The 14,469-nt window shown below is 35.7% G+C and overlaps 2 protein-coding genes across 2 annotated transcripts in view; one reads left to right on the top strand and one right to left on the bottom strand.

The window, feature by feature from the left end:
- The window catches only part of LOC117100734 (exosome complex component RRP46-like), a 9,690-nt gene extending 714 nt beyond the window's left edge, over nt 1–8,976 (top strand). The window contains exons 2-6 of the mRNA XM_033240527.1: nt 3,002–3,115; nt 4,883–5,004; nt 5,969–6,109; nt 7,318–7,407; nt 7,693–8,976. Coding sequence (XP_033096418.1) covers nt 3,002–3,115; nt 4,883–5,004; nt 5,969–6,109; nt 7,318–7,407; nt 7,693–7,740 — 515 coding nt within the window. The 3' untranslated portion in view covers nt 7,741–8,976. The remainder of the gene's footprint in view (nt 1–3,001; nt 3,116–4,882; nt 5,005–5,968; nt 6,110–7,317; nt 7,408–7,692) is intronic.
- On the bottom strand, nt 8,542–11,958 carry LOC117100733 (lactase-phlorizin hydrolase-like). Its single transcript, XM_033240526.1, has 2 exons — nt 10,437–11,958; nt 8,542–9,733 (listed from the first exon to the last, which is right to left on the bottom strand). Exons 1-2 carry the CDS (start codon nt 11,782–11,784, stop codon nt 9,462–9,464), a joined length of 1,620 nt encoding a protein of 539 aa, XP_033096417.1. The 5' UTR covers nt 11,785–11,958; the 3' UTR covers nt 8,542–9,461.
- Nucleotides 11,959–14,469: the final 2,511 nt, after the last annotated feature.

A 14,469-nucleotide genomic window follows, 5' to 3' on the forward strand; every position in this document is an offset into this window, starting at 1 on the left:
AGGTTTATTGCAGGAACGACCGAGATATTCGTTTAGTAATAAACTTATTAATGTCACTACTTTTAACCTTTGTTATTTTTTCTAAAATGATGTGTTGTGCTCTTATTTATCTACCATTTATATCCATTACTAACATTGAAACACAAAAAGCGGTACTACTGCCATTTATTTATTTATTTTCATAGAAAACATCTCAATTGTACCATCTTTAAAAACATTATTCATAAGAAGTTAACTAGATTTGTCTCTGGGCTAAAACATAACATAACTACAGGATCAATACAAATAAGAAAAATTAAAATAATAAGAGTCAAAAACACATAAGTAATAAATACAGTTATAGTAGAATAATAGGCCTATACATACAATAGGCATACACGCAGGATGAAATGTAACGTACCGTACTGTACGTAGTGAATGTTGTAGAGGTCAAGGGTGAACGCGTTTCTGGAGCCGTAAATGCGTTACAGAACCTCAATGTCACCGCATTACCTTCCGAAGCACGGTGGAAAAACCTGTAAAAAAAAAATCATTTTTACCATATTTTGGATAATTACCGTACTAAAAGTTGGTTTCTATTGATTATTAAGTAGTTTTCTACTCTCGTGTGGTAATATTTTTATCATTTTTGCACCCGTGTGGTCGTGAGTGGTCCCGTGTGGTCGCGAGTGGTTCCGTGTGGTATTTAGTAGGACCGAGGCCCACTACCACTACCACCACCAGGCCAGGCTAGGGCCTAGCCTAGGCCGCGCCCTAGCTAGGGCTAGCTACTTCGGCTGATGGGGGGGGGCGGTCTGACTGACTGACTCAGCTGAGGCTGAGGAGATTCTGCTAAGCAAGGCCTATGCACATCTGCAGGCAGTCCAGTGTAGTCCTACCTTACTTGACCTGGAACTAGCTTCTAGTCTAGTATAGACTAGGGTTAGGCCTAGGCCTATAGTATTAGTAATAATGGGGTGGCCTCCTGCAGTGGCAAACAGGATATTCGGCCATCCGCCAGGTGATAAGATAAACATTTATCCACACGGCAGATGCAGACGGGTGAAAAAGTGGAAAATACGGCTATCCACCCATCGGCCGATAGATACACCCCTCAAGCAATGTGCATATACTTTGCTATGTAAATAACATTTTATTATTAATTATTAGTACAATTAAAAATAAAATACCTTAAAAAATAATTGTAATATTCTGGCTGGGGAGGCCCTATATATTTTTATTAGTTTATCACCATATCTAGGGTGGAAAAGTGATGAGGGAGGGGAGGCTGACTTTTAAAAAAATTTTATTTTGCTTAAGCCAGACATCACCCTTGGTTTGTTTGCTGGTGCATTGACATTCAAGTAAAACATGATTGAGATAGTACAAACAATATACTAACTATTTAATTTTTAAAAATGAAAAAAATATTTTTTTTTTTAAATTATTTTTTTTTGGTTTTGAGTACCATAGAATACATGAGAGTAATAAACTAACAATTTTTTTTTATTCGACCTAGTAATTAATTTTATGACCTCAAAGCAGGATTAATACAACTGCGGCACCTTGGAATATTATGCGCCCAACGAGGTGTCACCTCGCGTTTTCCCATTACACCTTAAAAAATCCTTTGGAGAACACTGAATTCAAACAAGACTAAATCAATGCTCGTTGGATCCAAAAAGAAAATTTCCAATGTAGACTTTAATGTCACTCTTGCCCATACTGTAATTGCTAGAACGAAATCATGTAAGTGTTTTGGTGTCATCATTGACGAAACTTTGAGTTGGACACCACATGTTGAATTTGTCAAGAAAACGTTTCATCCAAACTGGGTATGTTAAGTAGAATAGGTAATTGTGTCCCCCAAAGAAGCCTAAACACTCTGTTTGTAAGCTTAGTTAGGCCATCTTTGGACTATTGCTGCACTGTATGGGGAGGTCGTTACATATCCCACAATAACTTACTTAACAAGTGTATAAAAAGAGCAGCTAGGATAGTTTTAAAATGTGATTTTCTTACCCCATCTGCAGATATGTTTGCACAACTCAGTTGGCTTTTCATTTTCTTAAAGGGTTATGTACATGTATAAAAAACCTGTACTGTACTTGTTTATAAATGTATTAACCGATTAACACCTTTATACATGACAAACCTTTTCACACCGTTATTGCAAGCTCGTGCAATGAGATACAGTAGTCAACTACTGTATTATGAAGTTGAAGGTTCCTTTTTCGAAAAGCGAAAGTTATTCCACAAGTTTTAAAATATATATGGAATGACTTATTAGATATTTATTTGAAAACTGTTCCAACTGTTTGGGCTACCCAGGGTAAAAAAAATGTAAATAAATAAAAAATAAATAAATGTTTCAATAAAAGCTTTTATGGGATTATCCCATTTACCTATTAAAATTACATATTATTTAAGAATCTCTTTTGAGATCCAGCGGCCGCCATTGATGCACAGTAGAGATTGTATCTTTAGATCTCCGATCTTGTTGACAAATTCACGGACGAGTGCTGTCTCGTAAGATTTTCGTAGGCCACGTTAAGAATGACAAAATATTCTCTGTATCTACTGGAACCGAGTCTTCCGTCCTATAACATTGCATAATCGAGTAGGCGCATAGCTTGTGTTCCAATATTTGCATTCACACCTGGGCTGTGTATATATTGCCTTGGTTTGGCTCTGTGTTTATTAGTGGGGCTACAACTAGTCTGGGCCCTGTCTAAGCTGGTCAAACTTTTTATCTTGGTCTCTAAACCTAGCTCCAGTGATAAGGCCTGGAAGGCTGAAACGGATCCGTCTGCAGATATTGGGATTTTTTCCAGTGGATACTTAGTCTGTCTCTTATACACATCTAGATGTGTATAAGAGACAGTATATATATAATATATAATAATATATTATTTCAGTATACAATATAGCAAATAAGACATACAATACGGTACATAATAACTAAAAGTATTTCAATATTATTTAAACATACAGTATTCAATTCACAATAATTATTTTTTAGGAGATACAACTGTCCTGGCCGCTGTATATGGACCAGGTGATGTCAAACAAAGTAAAGAGATAATTGATAAAGCAACGGTGGAGGTTGTCTTCAAACCTAAAGTTGGTTTACCAGGTAAGGCTTGCTACTAGTCTATTGTTATACCATTACAATAGTATATCTATCACCTCTGCTGGTTTTTAGAGAATAAACTACACATTATAATCCTTTGTGAGCGGCTTTGGAAAAACCCACCGTTTGTAGGAAAAAGTTAAAATGTTTTGGTATTTGTAAATTCAGCATGAATGCTTTAAAACAGTTTGATTTGATGAAAGTTGGTTGAGTATTATTAGTGAAGTTATGAATATTTGATTCCATGGCAGCTATTTAAGGTTTTGAGAAAACAACTTCCAAAATCAGTAACTAGTATTTTTTTAAGTTTTGGATGTGGAGCTTGTCACATAGTCATAGAACATTAATAGTGGCATAAACAGCTGTGAGCTTCACTGTCTAAAGCCAAGGGCCAGAAACTTATTGGATCCTTGGATATCAATTAGCTTTTTTTTGTAGCAAGGAACATGCGCCCCAAATCAGCCTATCAAGGTCCCTTATTCACCTGTATTCACCCTCCCTTAAGGAGCAAAGTGTGTAAAAAACATCAAAATACACCCTTAAAACATCAAATGCTAGTGTGGATGGGGGTTCGCCCTTAGCAACGAGGTACTATGCTTTTCTTAGCCACCAAAGTTGTAGGGCCCAAAGTAGCCTTATCCAGTGGCCTCAAACTTCTTTGTTAAAACACTAATGTTGTTTCATATAATAACTACAAACTATCAGGGGCCCTCTAGGAAAAATACTACATATCAATTTGTTTGGTCTAGTTTTTTTTGTTTTTTTGTTTTGTTTTTAGTCTTTTTATGTTTGTTTGTGTTAAGGAACCACATCGAATTTCATTTTATGTGTATTGTACATGTGACAAATAAAATTTGTCGAGTTGAGTTTACTGCAAAAACATTGACTGATTTTCGACTCAAAAACTAGATGTCGGATAAATTAGGTTGAAATAGTTTATAGAAGGTTATAAATATAGCTATTGCAAACAATTTACAAAATATTTGTTTTCAAATATTTGGCCCCGTTGTTTTGGGGTTGAATTACGAAAATATGGAAGATATTTTTGTGTTTTCAGTGGGATTTGAGCTTGCTTATAAGGAGTCATTTCTTTACAACGTCATAACTTTGCCTACACTAGTCCGATTGCTTAGGTTGAAGCAGTAATGGAAAGCAAATTTACGTTCTTGTGATCAGTTATATATAAAAATCAATCTAATTGGATAAAATTTTCTTCCATCATTTTTTAGTTCTATCAAAGGCATTCGAGAACAAAAACTGCATAGGCTCACTGCCGGCCGGGGAATTAGTGTGTTCTGTTTTCTGTATTGAAGAAAATAATAGTACCTGCTGTATCAAAGACTTGTAAAAATTCATTAATTGAATATGCTTGATATTAGACACAACTTACTTCTACAGTTTTATGCATAAATTGGGAATGTGTTTTTAATAGTGTTTTACTAATGATTGATCGTTGATAATCGAAAGATAATGGAATCTCCATAACACTGCCCTGTGCATTGCGCACAATCTGTTCATTTTTTTCTTTCTTACATGCGCACAGTATTAAAAATTTTTTGTTATGTGCTCAAAACCAGCCACACAAATTGGTATGTTGTATATGATAAAGATAGATAACACAGTATGTACCATAATTTTGAATTGCTTGTCAGCAGTTTTCTTTTTAACTATCTTAACCCCTTGACAATATTGGGGTGACTGGATATACTGTACTGTATATTAACAAAATTTACATTTCTAATATTTATTTTACATTTACTTATTTCTAAGGTGTTTATGAGAAATCGCAAGAACAACTGATACAAAACTCCTGTGCTTCAGCTATTTTAGCTACTCTTCATCCACGAACTTCAATTCTCATAATCGTTCAAGTTGTACAAGACTCTGGATCTGTATCCTTTAATAACAGATATAAAAGTACAGTACATCATTTCATTAACCACTGTACATTCAATATTCAGTGGCATATCCAGGATTTTGAAAAGGTGGAGGGGTGGAGGTTCGGGAATAGAAATATTATGGCCACTGAACCTTGCGTAAAACTAGATGGCGTATATCCATGTACAGTAACTAATGGTTTGCCATTTATTTCAATTAATATTATAATTTGTTCACTTTTGTACAAAAGGGGGTTACCCAGGCACCTTGAGCACCCCCCTGGTTACGCCGCTGATATTTGTCATCAATGTTTTCACAGTATTTCACCTTTTACCTTTACCTTTACCTATAATAACACACATTCATATACAGTGTTCTCCCAATTGAAAAATTTTTACTGGTAAATTTGCCCATATACTGTAGAGCTGGTAAACGCACACAACGTGGGGTATTGCAACTTTCAAGTTGAGTTAAATGGCTTCAAAAATCAATAATACATAATCATAGCCTGGACTGGACTGGAATGTTGTTCGTTTATTGAAAGAAGGTCAGCCTAGGCTACCTGCCTAATAAGTTTTTAATGGTTGGTCAGTTATTTTTACTGGTAAAATTGACAGCTACAATGGCTTCTGGAGAACACTGATATACATAGCATTGTCACTGAATGCATAATCAATACTGTACCGTTATTGTTTCAACATCATTATTGTCATCCTAGTCATCAGCAATATCATTATCATCATCATCAACATCATTATTATATCTCTCATATACCTGTCTGTATAGCTTGTTTTTGAGGTTAGAGCCAACCACTAATTACAATAGGTATCATGGTGTACGACATCTTTGTTATAATAAAATAAATTCAAAAGTATGTGGCCAATTCCTCAGATTTTTTGAGGACTCTTCTTCTTATGCCTGTTAAAATAATACTGTATCATATTGCTTTACAGTACTTTCCTATAACACTGTCTTCAGCTTTTGTCCTGTAGTATAAATGCTTCATGCTTGGCTCTAATGGATGCTGGCATCCCAATGAAATATCTTGTCTGCTCAATCACATCAGCTCTTGATAAGGAAGGAAAAATAATTCTTGATCCAACAGATAAACAGTGCAAGGTGAGATTATGCATAATCAGTCCATGAATTTCACGTTGGCAATCGGCAATTGCCGACCATATTGCCAAGCCAGAATTTGTACAGGATGGCAATTTTTTGCCGACCTAGGCCTATATATCTTTGTTTCAAAAACTGCTTGGAAAGTCAAAAACTTTGACTGAAACAGGCCATAGCAGACACTAAATTACATGTACGTCGTCAAACCAAGGAAATTGATGGTTCAGATTTGTTTGTACAATAATTATTTATAATAGGCATGCAATACGTACGATTTGTGTACAAGCGTCTTGTCTTTCTCGCCTAGTCGTTTCGTAGGCTAGGACTAGGTAGGAATGACGCTAGCCAGCCAAGGCCTACAACATCGCCCAATTGAAGCCACGTGGGCCGCGTAGATCGTAATACTTATCTAAATCTATTATTTGTCTTCATTTTACAGTATTATTATCATATTTAAAATGTTGTTTATTATCTAAAAACAACAAAATTCAACATATTGTAGGCCTAATCCTACCATCCGTTTAAACGCAATCACGATCGCATCATGACTTCACTACCGACAAGTACTGTACATGTGTGGAAAATCCCTGATAGATCATTCTTGGCATGCACATGGACATGCATGGGCAGTTGAAGCAGCCTGTGATGATACGATCGTAGCTTTTACGAAAGTGGTATTTCCCATGCCAAAGATAACGATAAAACATGATAAAACGACTGCTAAAACAAAATTTATTCAGCGATTTTCTTCATACATATGTATTATACTACACTATTAAATAATACAAGTATGACCATTCTTTCACCAGCAATATATTAATTTAATAGAGAAATTTAACAAAATCACAATCTGTAGATGACGATGTAAGGTTCGGAAAAATCATAGTTTATACGGCCTATGTATATAGGCCTAGGTAGTAAACAATTGCAGAGACTGCCGACCTCGGAGAATTTGAGGTCGGCAAATTTTTGCCAACCTAATTTTTTCCTAATTTTGTGGGCTGCATAATACTGTTAAGAGTACCAGACTGTTCTGTGTTTTCATTCAGTAATTTTTTTGTTTAAGTTTGAAAGTTTATCATCTGTAACCTTGTGCAATTAGGTCTAAATATTTTCAAAAATGAATTGAATTGTTAGATAGAGCTTTCCATTAAGGTCTACAGAAAATCATGAATGAATAACAGTCAAATATCATAAATTTTTCTCAACAGGATGCATTGTCTGTCATCACCTGTGCCTTCGATAGTCACAAACAAAACATTGTCACAGTGTCACTGTCGGGATCATGCTCAATTGAACAGGTCAGTATATTTTAGGTACCTCACATTTTTATAAAATGAGGCTATACTTCAAAAATTCTATACAACAGACAGACACTAGTTTTTGAGTGCACTGAATTTTAAACACATATCAGTTCGAGTATGTTTCTATGAAATTAGTAAGTTCATAGTAAATGAATATTTTCTTTAGAGTTCACATTGTGTTACACATGTTGATTCCAGTGCACCCTCTATGAAGTTATAAGTAAAGTCATGGTAATTGTCTGTAGAGCACATAGCATCAGAACAGATCTTTGCATTCTACAGATCGTCAGTGGAAAGGAAGTTATCAAAATCCTAAGATGGAATGGGTGAGATAAATATGATGTGGAAGAAAGCTAATAGAAGACAGTGTATACAAAGGAAGATAGTGACAGAGAACATTAAGGTTATGGATTTCAAACAAGACATATCGGGGGCAGATACATGAGGTGGTAAAAGGAGCAGTTGTTCCCCGCCCCCCCCCCTCCTTTCCACTTTACCTTATTTAGATAAGAGATTAAAACTTCCATGGGCCGTCCATAAGCAGCAATATCACACTGCTCTGAAAAACAGATTTTACCTAAATTGTTAGTAAAACTCTAATGTGTAATTCTTACCGCTGTCTGCACTTGGATTTTTTGAGTGGTTAGTTCTACTGCAAGAAATGGTAAAACTAACCGAGCCATGAAAATCAACTATTGAGCACACTAATCCCTGACATCTCCAATAAGTAGCGCTCAAAAGACTGGGTAAGTGTAACCGAGATTCGTGTTCGCATTGGACTTTTTGGCTTAGTAAAATTAACCTGGTCAGTTTTACTGGGCACAATCCACTTGGTTAAACTAACCGCTTGTCTCAGTAAGTTTTCCTGTGAAGTAAATTTTCTGGGCTGTTCGCTCTGGACTAAGTATGGTAACTAACCAGTGCCTAGGTTAGATTTACAAGAAAAACTCTAGTGCGATTGTGACTACAGCCGAACCCACAATACAATTGACATTAAACACACTAATGTAAAACCTTCCTTTCTCAATCATAGGTGTTGCCCCTTCAGACTTCAGGTGCTTAATTGCCACTCACACCTCCCCAGCCAAACGACTTCTGGATTCGTAGAATGGGTATTAATACAAAGTGTCATTTCATTGTTTGTAATATTTATTGCTATACCATAACAAAATTTACAGTATACATTCACAAGAATAAAAATCATTTGATGGTGCTAGAATTTTAAGATGAGATTTATTCAGATAAATTGTTTATTTGGTTCCTCATTAATAGTTCTAAATCCAGAATGGTATAGGAAAATGTAATGGTACCAAGTAATATTAAGTATGTTAATAATAAAATTAATTGTATATTAACATATTACGCAAACGTTTCAGAGTGTTATACACACGAAATATGATTAAAAGGTATGTTCTTTATACTAAAACTGAACACAAGTCCTTTTTCATACATACTTTTTCATTATAAATATATTTGCGTTTTTTTTACTGCATTAAACTGAAAAATTGTAGGTTTTATTAAATAGAAAAATTAAACTCTTGGAATATATTTATATTCAACAACAAAGCAATCGTGTTCTCATTTATTATTGTGCAAGTAATATGAGTACTGTACTAAAATAGTAGCAACAATCAGTGAATGTTTAGTTTTTATGTATTTTATTTATTTAGGCATATTAGCTAAGGACTGCCAATACTGATATTAATCACAGTTTTGTATAGCAATCCCGTGCAGAGACAACAAGCACATGTGTAGTGCTCTAAAAATACTAAGTCTCATAAGAATCATAGGGATTAGAAAACAAGCACAATAACCCCCAATCTATACAGCTTCACTCCAACTCCTAATAGTTTATGTACAATGCAGTATATGGTATCATTTTAGCACTATATAGTAATTTAATTAAAGAACATTTATTTCCATTTCATAAAAATTCAATGTAAATGGTGGAATCATCTTAAATGTAGATGCCTGTAGCAGACAAAACAACATTAAACAGCACCGCTCTTGAATGTTGCATACAATCGTATCATTTTTTATGTTACGAAAAATTATATAATTGCAAAAACTATGCAAATGGCTAAAAGTATGGTTCTAAATCCGGCATTAAATCCAGACTGCACACTAGATGCTGGAAACCCATTGTCTGCAATTACTTGAGCGTAGAAAGCTGCCGAGTCTTTGGGAATCCGAGTCTTCTCGGTGCTATCAAAGTCAATGTAATGAAGACCAAATCTCTCTGTGTAGCCACGAGACCATTCAAAGTTATCCATCAGAGACCAAGCTGTATAGCCCTTTACATTCACTTCATCAATATCAATAGCTGAGGATAAAATGAGGGAAAATACTGTAATTACATCTAAAAAAAATCACATCTATTTATTCAAACAATGAACAAAAAACATATTTTGAACTTGTATATTTTTCAATAATTTGTAATCAAGCATAAAACAAAAACAAAAATAAAATGAAATTTAATGATCAACACTTAAAATATTATTGACTAAAATTTCACCTGTATTCTACATATTTTCAACGATTTTTTCCGACGTTTTCCTAAAATTGGAGGTATTTGAATTACACATACTTTTAATAATCCGGTTTGTTCTTGGGTTACTAACAGATTAAACTCAGATCAAAACATAGATTATTTCAATGTCATAGCACCAATCTGAGTAGAGATTTTGACTGTCAAATAATTTACCTTTGACCCTACGAAGTTTATTACTGCAGAAAATGGAACCATTTTTTGATTTTTTGAGGTCGCCTATTTCAAGCTTTTAGACCAAACTCGACAGAGAAATATCAGTTATCATGGACAGATATTTCTGTGGTCCTTATTAACCTTCAATAATGTGACCAAGTAATTACTGATGTAGTGTTGATGACTATTCACTTTTAATTAGCCTGACATTTTACCTTTTAGCAGGAAGCAGGTTACACCATTAAAAACGAATTTCTAATTCTGATTTGATGTTATTGTATATATAGAATACGGTTTTGGTGTTATTGCGGCCACTGCCTACCTTTTAAGACTTCACTTAAATAAGCACTGTAATAGTCAATTCGTATTTGGTCATGCAGGTTGGCTGTGTCGATAGTTGAGATGCCATTTTCAGTGATGTAGATTACAGGATCATCATATTCATTTTTTATCCAGTTAAGAAGTCGTCGAACACCCCATGGCACTGGGCGGAGCCAGTCGGATCCAGATGTCGGCCAATTCTGACTTTTCCAACTGAAAACGTCCTGATCAGTGGACCATGATGGTGGGATAAGTGGACCTGCAGGGTTCCTGATAGATCTTGCATAACTGGTAGTATAACAGTTAAGTCCAAAGAAGTCTGCAGTCTTTGCCAAAAACGACTTTTCGTTCTCTGTAAATTCTGGAAGGCGTGATTCACTGAGTCCTTCCTGTGTACTTTTCCTAGCGATGGTTTCCTTCATGACCTCTGGATAATCGCCGTTCTTGTAGACTGGATGTCCAAACCATCCCATCACAAACTGCTGAGCTCTTTCTGCAGCTTCTATTGTGTCTGGATCATTCATATCCGCAGCCTGATAGTAATCAGAATTCAAGGTAATGCCGATTTTCCCCTTCTGTTTCGATCTAAATGAGTAATCATAAACATGATACGCTTCGGCGTGAGATCTTAGAATGTTGTGAGCAACGATGTATGGTGTGGTTCCTGGTTCTCTGATTCCTGGTGCCATCGAAGCAAATTCGTGCCCTAAGATCGTTGTCACCCATGGTTCGTTGAAGGTTATCCAGAACCCAACACGGTCACCAAATTCTTCAAAACAAAGTCTAGCATAATCCTTATAATGTCCGATTATTTCGTCATTCTTCCAACCACCTTGATCCTGAAGAGCCTGTGGGAGGTCCCAATGGTACAGCGTCACCATTGGACTTATCCCAGCATCTCTTAGTGCGTTTATCAAATTATTATAATAATCTATTCCAGGTTGATTAATATGATCGATGGTCCCGTTTGGTAGAATCCTCGGCCATGACAATGAGAAGCGGTAATACTTCAGGCCAAGAGCTTTCATACTGTCGATGTCGTCCTGGTATTTGTGGTAGCTATCACATGCCACGTCGCCTGTGTATCCATTATCGATGTTTCCAGGCTCATGGGAATATGTATCCCATATGCTTGGTCCTTTCCCGTCCTCGTTCCACGCCCCTTCGATTTGATACGATGCCGTAGCAGTACTCCATATGAAATCTTCTGGGAAGGTGCCATAATGGAACGCGTCTCTTTTTGAGTCGTTAAACACATCAGGGTATATGAACTTCGGGTACTCATCGGCACTAATATCTTCAAAAAACATCAAACAAAATAACATATAGTATATTATTAGGAACGTCATATTCAAATATCGTAGACCTAGTGTAATTTTTAGCAACACTGAAAGGAAATCGTTATCACCGGTAGCTGTCCTTTGAACTCACTGCTGGCTGCAATGATAAGATAAAATATACGTTATTTATTCAATTTCTTTTAACAAAACTAACTCTTGCAGCAAGTCCTGAGTAACACGAATAGCACAAACTCCGACGAAAGCAAATTGGGCGTGGTCGAGCGTCGCTTAAAATGCTCCGGAAGTGGCCATTTTGGCAATTTAAGGATTTCAAATGCATATTTAATCGATTTTGGTGTCTATTGATATGAGAAAATACATTTAATTTGTGTTTCTCCCGACGTTGTGGTTTTTTTTCCTGCCTGACGGGGGTGGGGGAGAGAGGGGCAGCTCTCTGACCCCCGGCCCCTCGCTGGCGCCACCCCTGGATATGAAGATTCGATAAGACAACACCAATCACACAGAAAATACGATCTACAACTCATGTAGTTTGAAATTGTCTATGAAATACCCGATCGATCACATAGGCCTATATTTTTTTAATTCAGTTAATTGATTTATTCAGTGATGCTTTGCTGTGTTGCCAACTATGATATACCGTAACAAACAGTTAACTTATTCAACAGTACAGACAGAATAAGTTAAATAAATTGACCCGCATTTCATAAAAGTCGTCCCTAATAATGGAAAGTAACATTTCCAAGTTATCAATTCAATTATAACATATTAGAACATGCTACTCTGTCTTAGTTCATCTGGAAAAAGTTTCTGTTTTATATACATGAATGCACTTTGTCTTTTTTCAAATAGGCGTAATATATATAAGCCAGCTGAAAATTAGATTTACACTTAACTTCAGAGTAATTAGTTTTTATTGTAGGATATATTAAACATTATTTGGAATGATGGTTCACCTGTTCAAAAAATTAACGTCAACTGTGAATAGATTGATAGGCCTACACAGAGTTCTGTGTCTTCTTGAAAATAAGAGAACCTGCAAAAGAGACGTGTCAGGTGTTTAGCAAAACCTTGTTGGTGATCAATGTGTCATCTATCTTTTGGATGGATTAATTGTATTCGTAAAACATATCAGAGACAGTCATTCGTCCTTTGGCCTTAACCTTATGCATCATCTGCATCGTTTTCTTCTGTATCCTCGTCATCAGCGTGATCACTCACAATTTTGATACACCCAATTACTGGGTCGAATTACCCAAGATTCAGCAAAAATTGCCCAAAATTACCTGAAAATGCATTAAAATTTGAAAAAACCGTGTTTTTCGCATGTATAGTTTTCCTTTTAGTTCAATTTATAAACCATTTTTTTATTGTAATTGTTTGTGTTAATTATTAAAATTAATATTCATGAGGCGATAATACAGATAGAAAAATACGCCCTCAGTCGGCCGGTGTTATCAGTAGATCAGTGATCAAGTTTTGTTATGTAATGCATTAATTAGGTAAGATCAATGGCAACGCAAATCACAAATAAACAAATTCTGAACCCATGTTTATAGCAATTAACAGTCAATTAATTAACAATGTTATGTGCACTTCGTTGAGTTTTGCTTACTTGAATGGACTGACATTACTTTGTTACTTCTTAATTCTTCCTCTTGTCAAAAATATTAAATAATTAATTAGTAAAAATAAAATACCCAAGGATTTGAACGGAATACCCAAGAAGAGTCAAAATACCTAAGATCTTGGGTAAATACCCAAGCAGTGGTCACACTGCTCGTCATCGAGATCGGATTCGTAAGAGGCCGCTTCAGTTTGCCGGCTGGAGATGGGCGCCGCCACTGGCCTTGGGTGGGGAATCCCCTTGAAGCTTGCACATTATTCTGAAAGACCCTATCTGATAGGTTATTACTTATTTTTGAAGAGATTTGTTAAGAAATTATTGTACAACGTATCTAACACTTTTACAGGGCCGAAGCCACGAAGTGGTCAGGTTGCGAGCATTGAGGTTGCCTATAGTAGGCCTATAAGTCTAAGTATAATTATAGCATTTCCGAAAATGGTTTATCGTTATATTCTCTTTATTGTACAATGATTAATTTAAAAAAATTCGATGCCGTCTTGTTCAAATGACGGCGTTCACATTGATCCCTACTATTGAAAGTGCAACTAGTCTGTTAATTCATACATGCATGCGCAAAAGAGTGTGGGAGAGGTTGCTTTAGTCGGATTTGAATTTCCAACCCCATAAGTGTGGCCCATTTGAAAAGCGTTTGAAACTCTATTTCTGGACTTCAGCTCTGCATTCAACACCATTCAACCCCATGTGTTAGTAGATAAATTAAGAAATTTAAATGTTCACCCTTATCTGTGTTTATGGATTAGTTTCTTTATCAGTATGAGGTCTCAAAGTGTTATGATTAAGAATTATGTCTCTAATTATATCATTGCGATGACTTGGGCGACTCCGGTTATTTTTCAATCTTTTCTCTAAATTGCAGAAGCATTATTCCTCAAACACTGGCACACCTCAAGGTTGCGTTTTATCGCCTCTCCTTTTCTCAATCTATACTTGTAATTTATGATGCATCACACCTCTTGCAAATTAGTTAAGTTCGCAGACGATATGTGCATTGTTTAATAACAAACAATGATGAATCTACTTTAGAAATGAAGTTTCCCATGTTATTAACTGGTGCTCTAATAACTTCTTGTTATCAATGCTAAGAAAAC

The sequence above is a fragment of the Anneissia japonica genome, unplaced genomic scaffold (genome assembly GCF_011630105.1).
Source record: "Anneissia japonica isolate Jap-2015-1 unplaced genomic scaffold, ASM1163010v1 scaffold287912_len115618_cov164, whole genome shotgun sequence".
Taxonomy (NCBI): Eukaryota; Metazoa; Echinodermata; class Crinoidea; order Comatulida; family Comatulidae; genus Anneissia; species Anneissia japonica.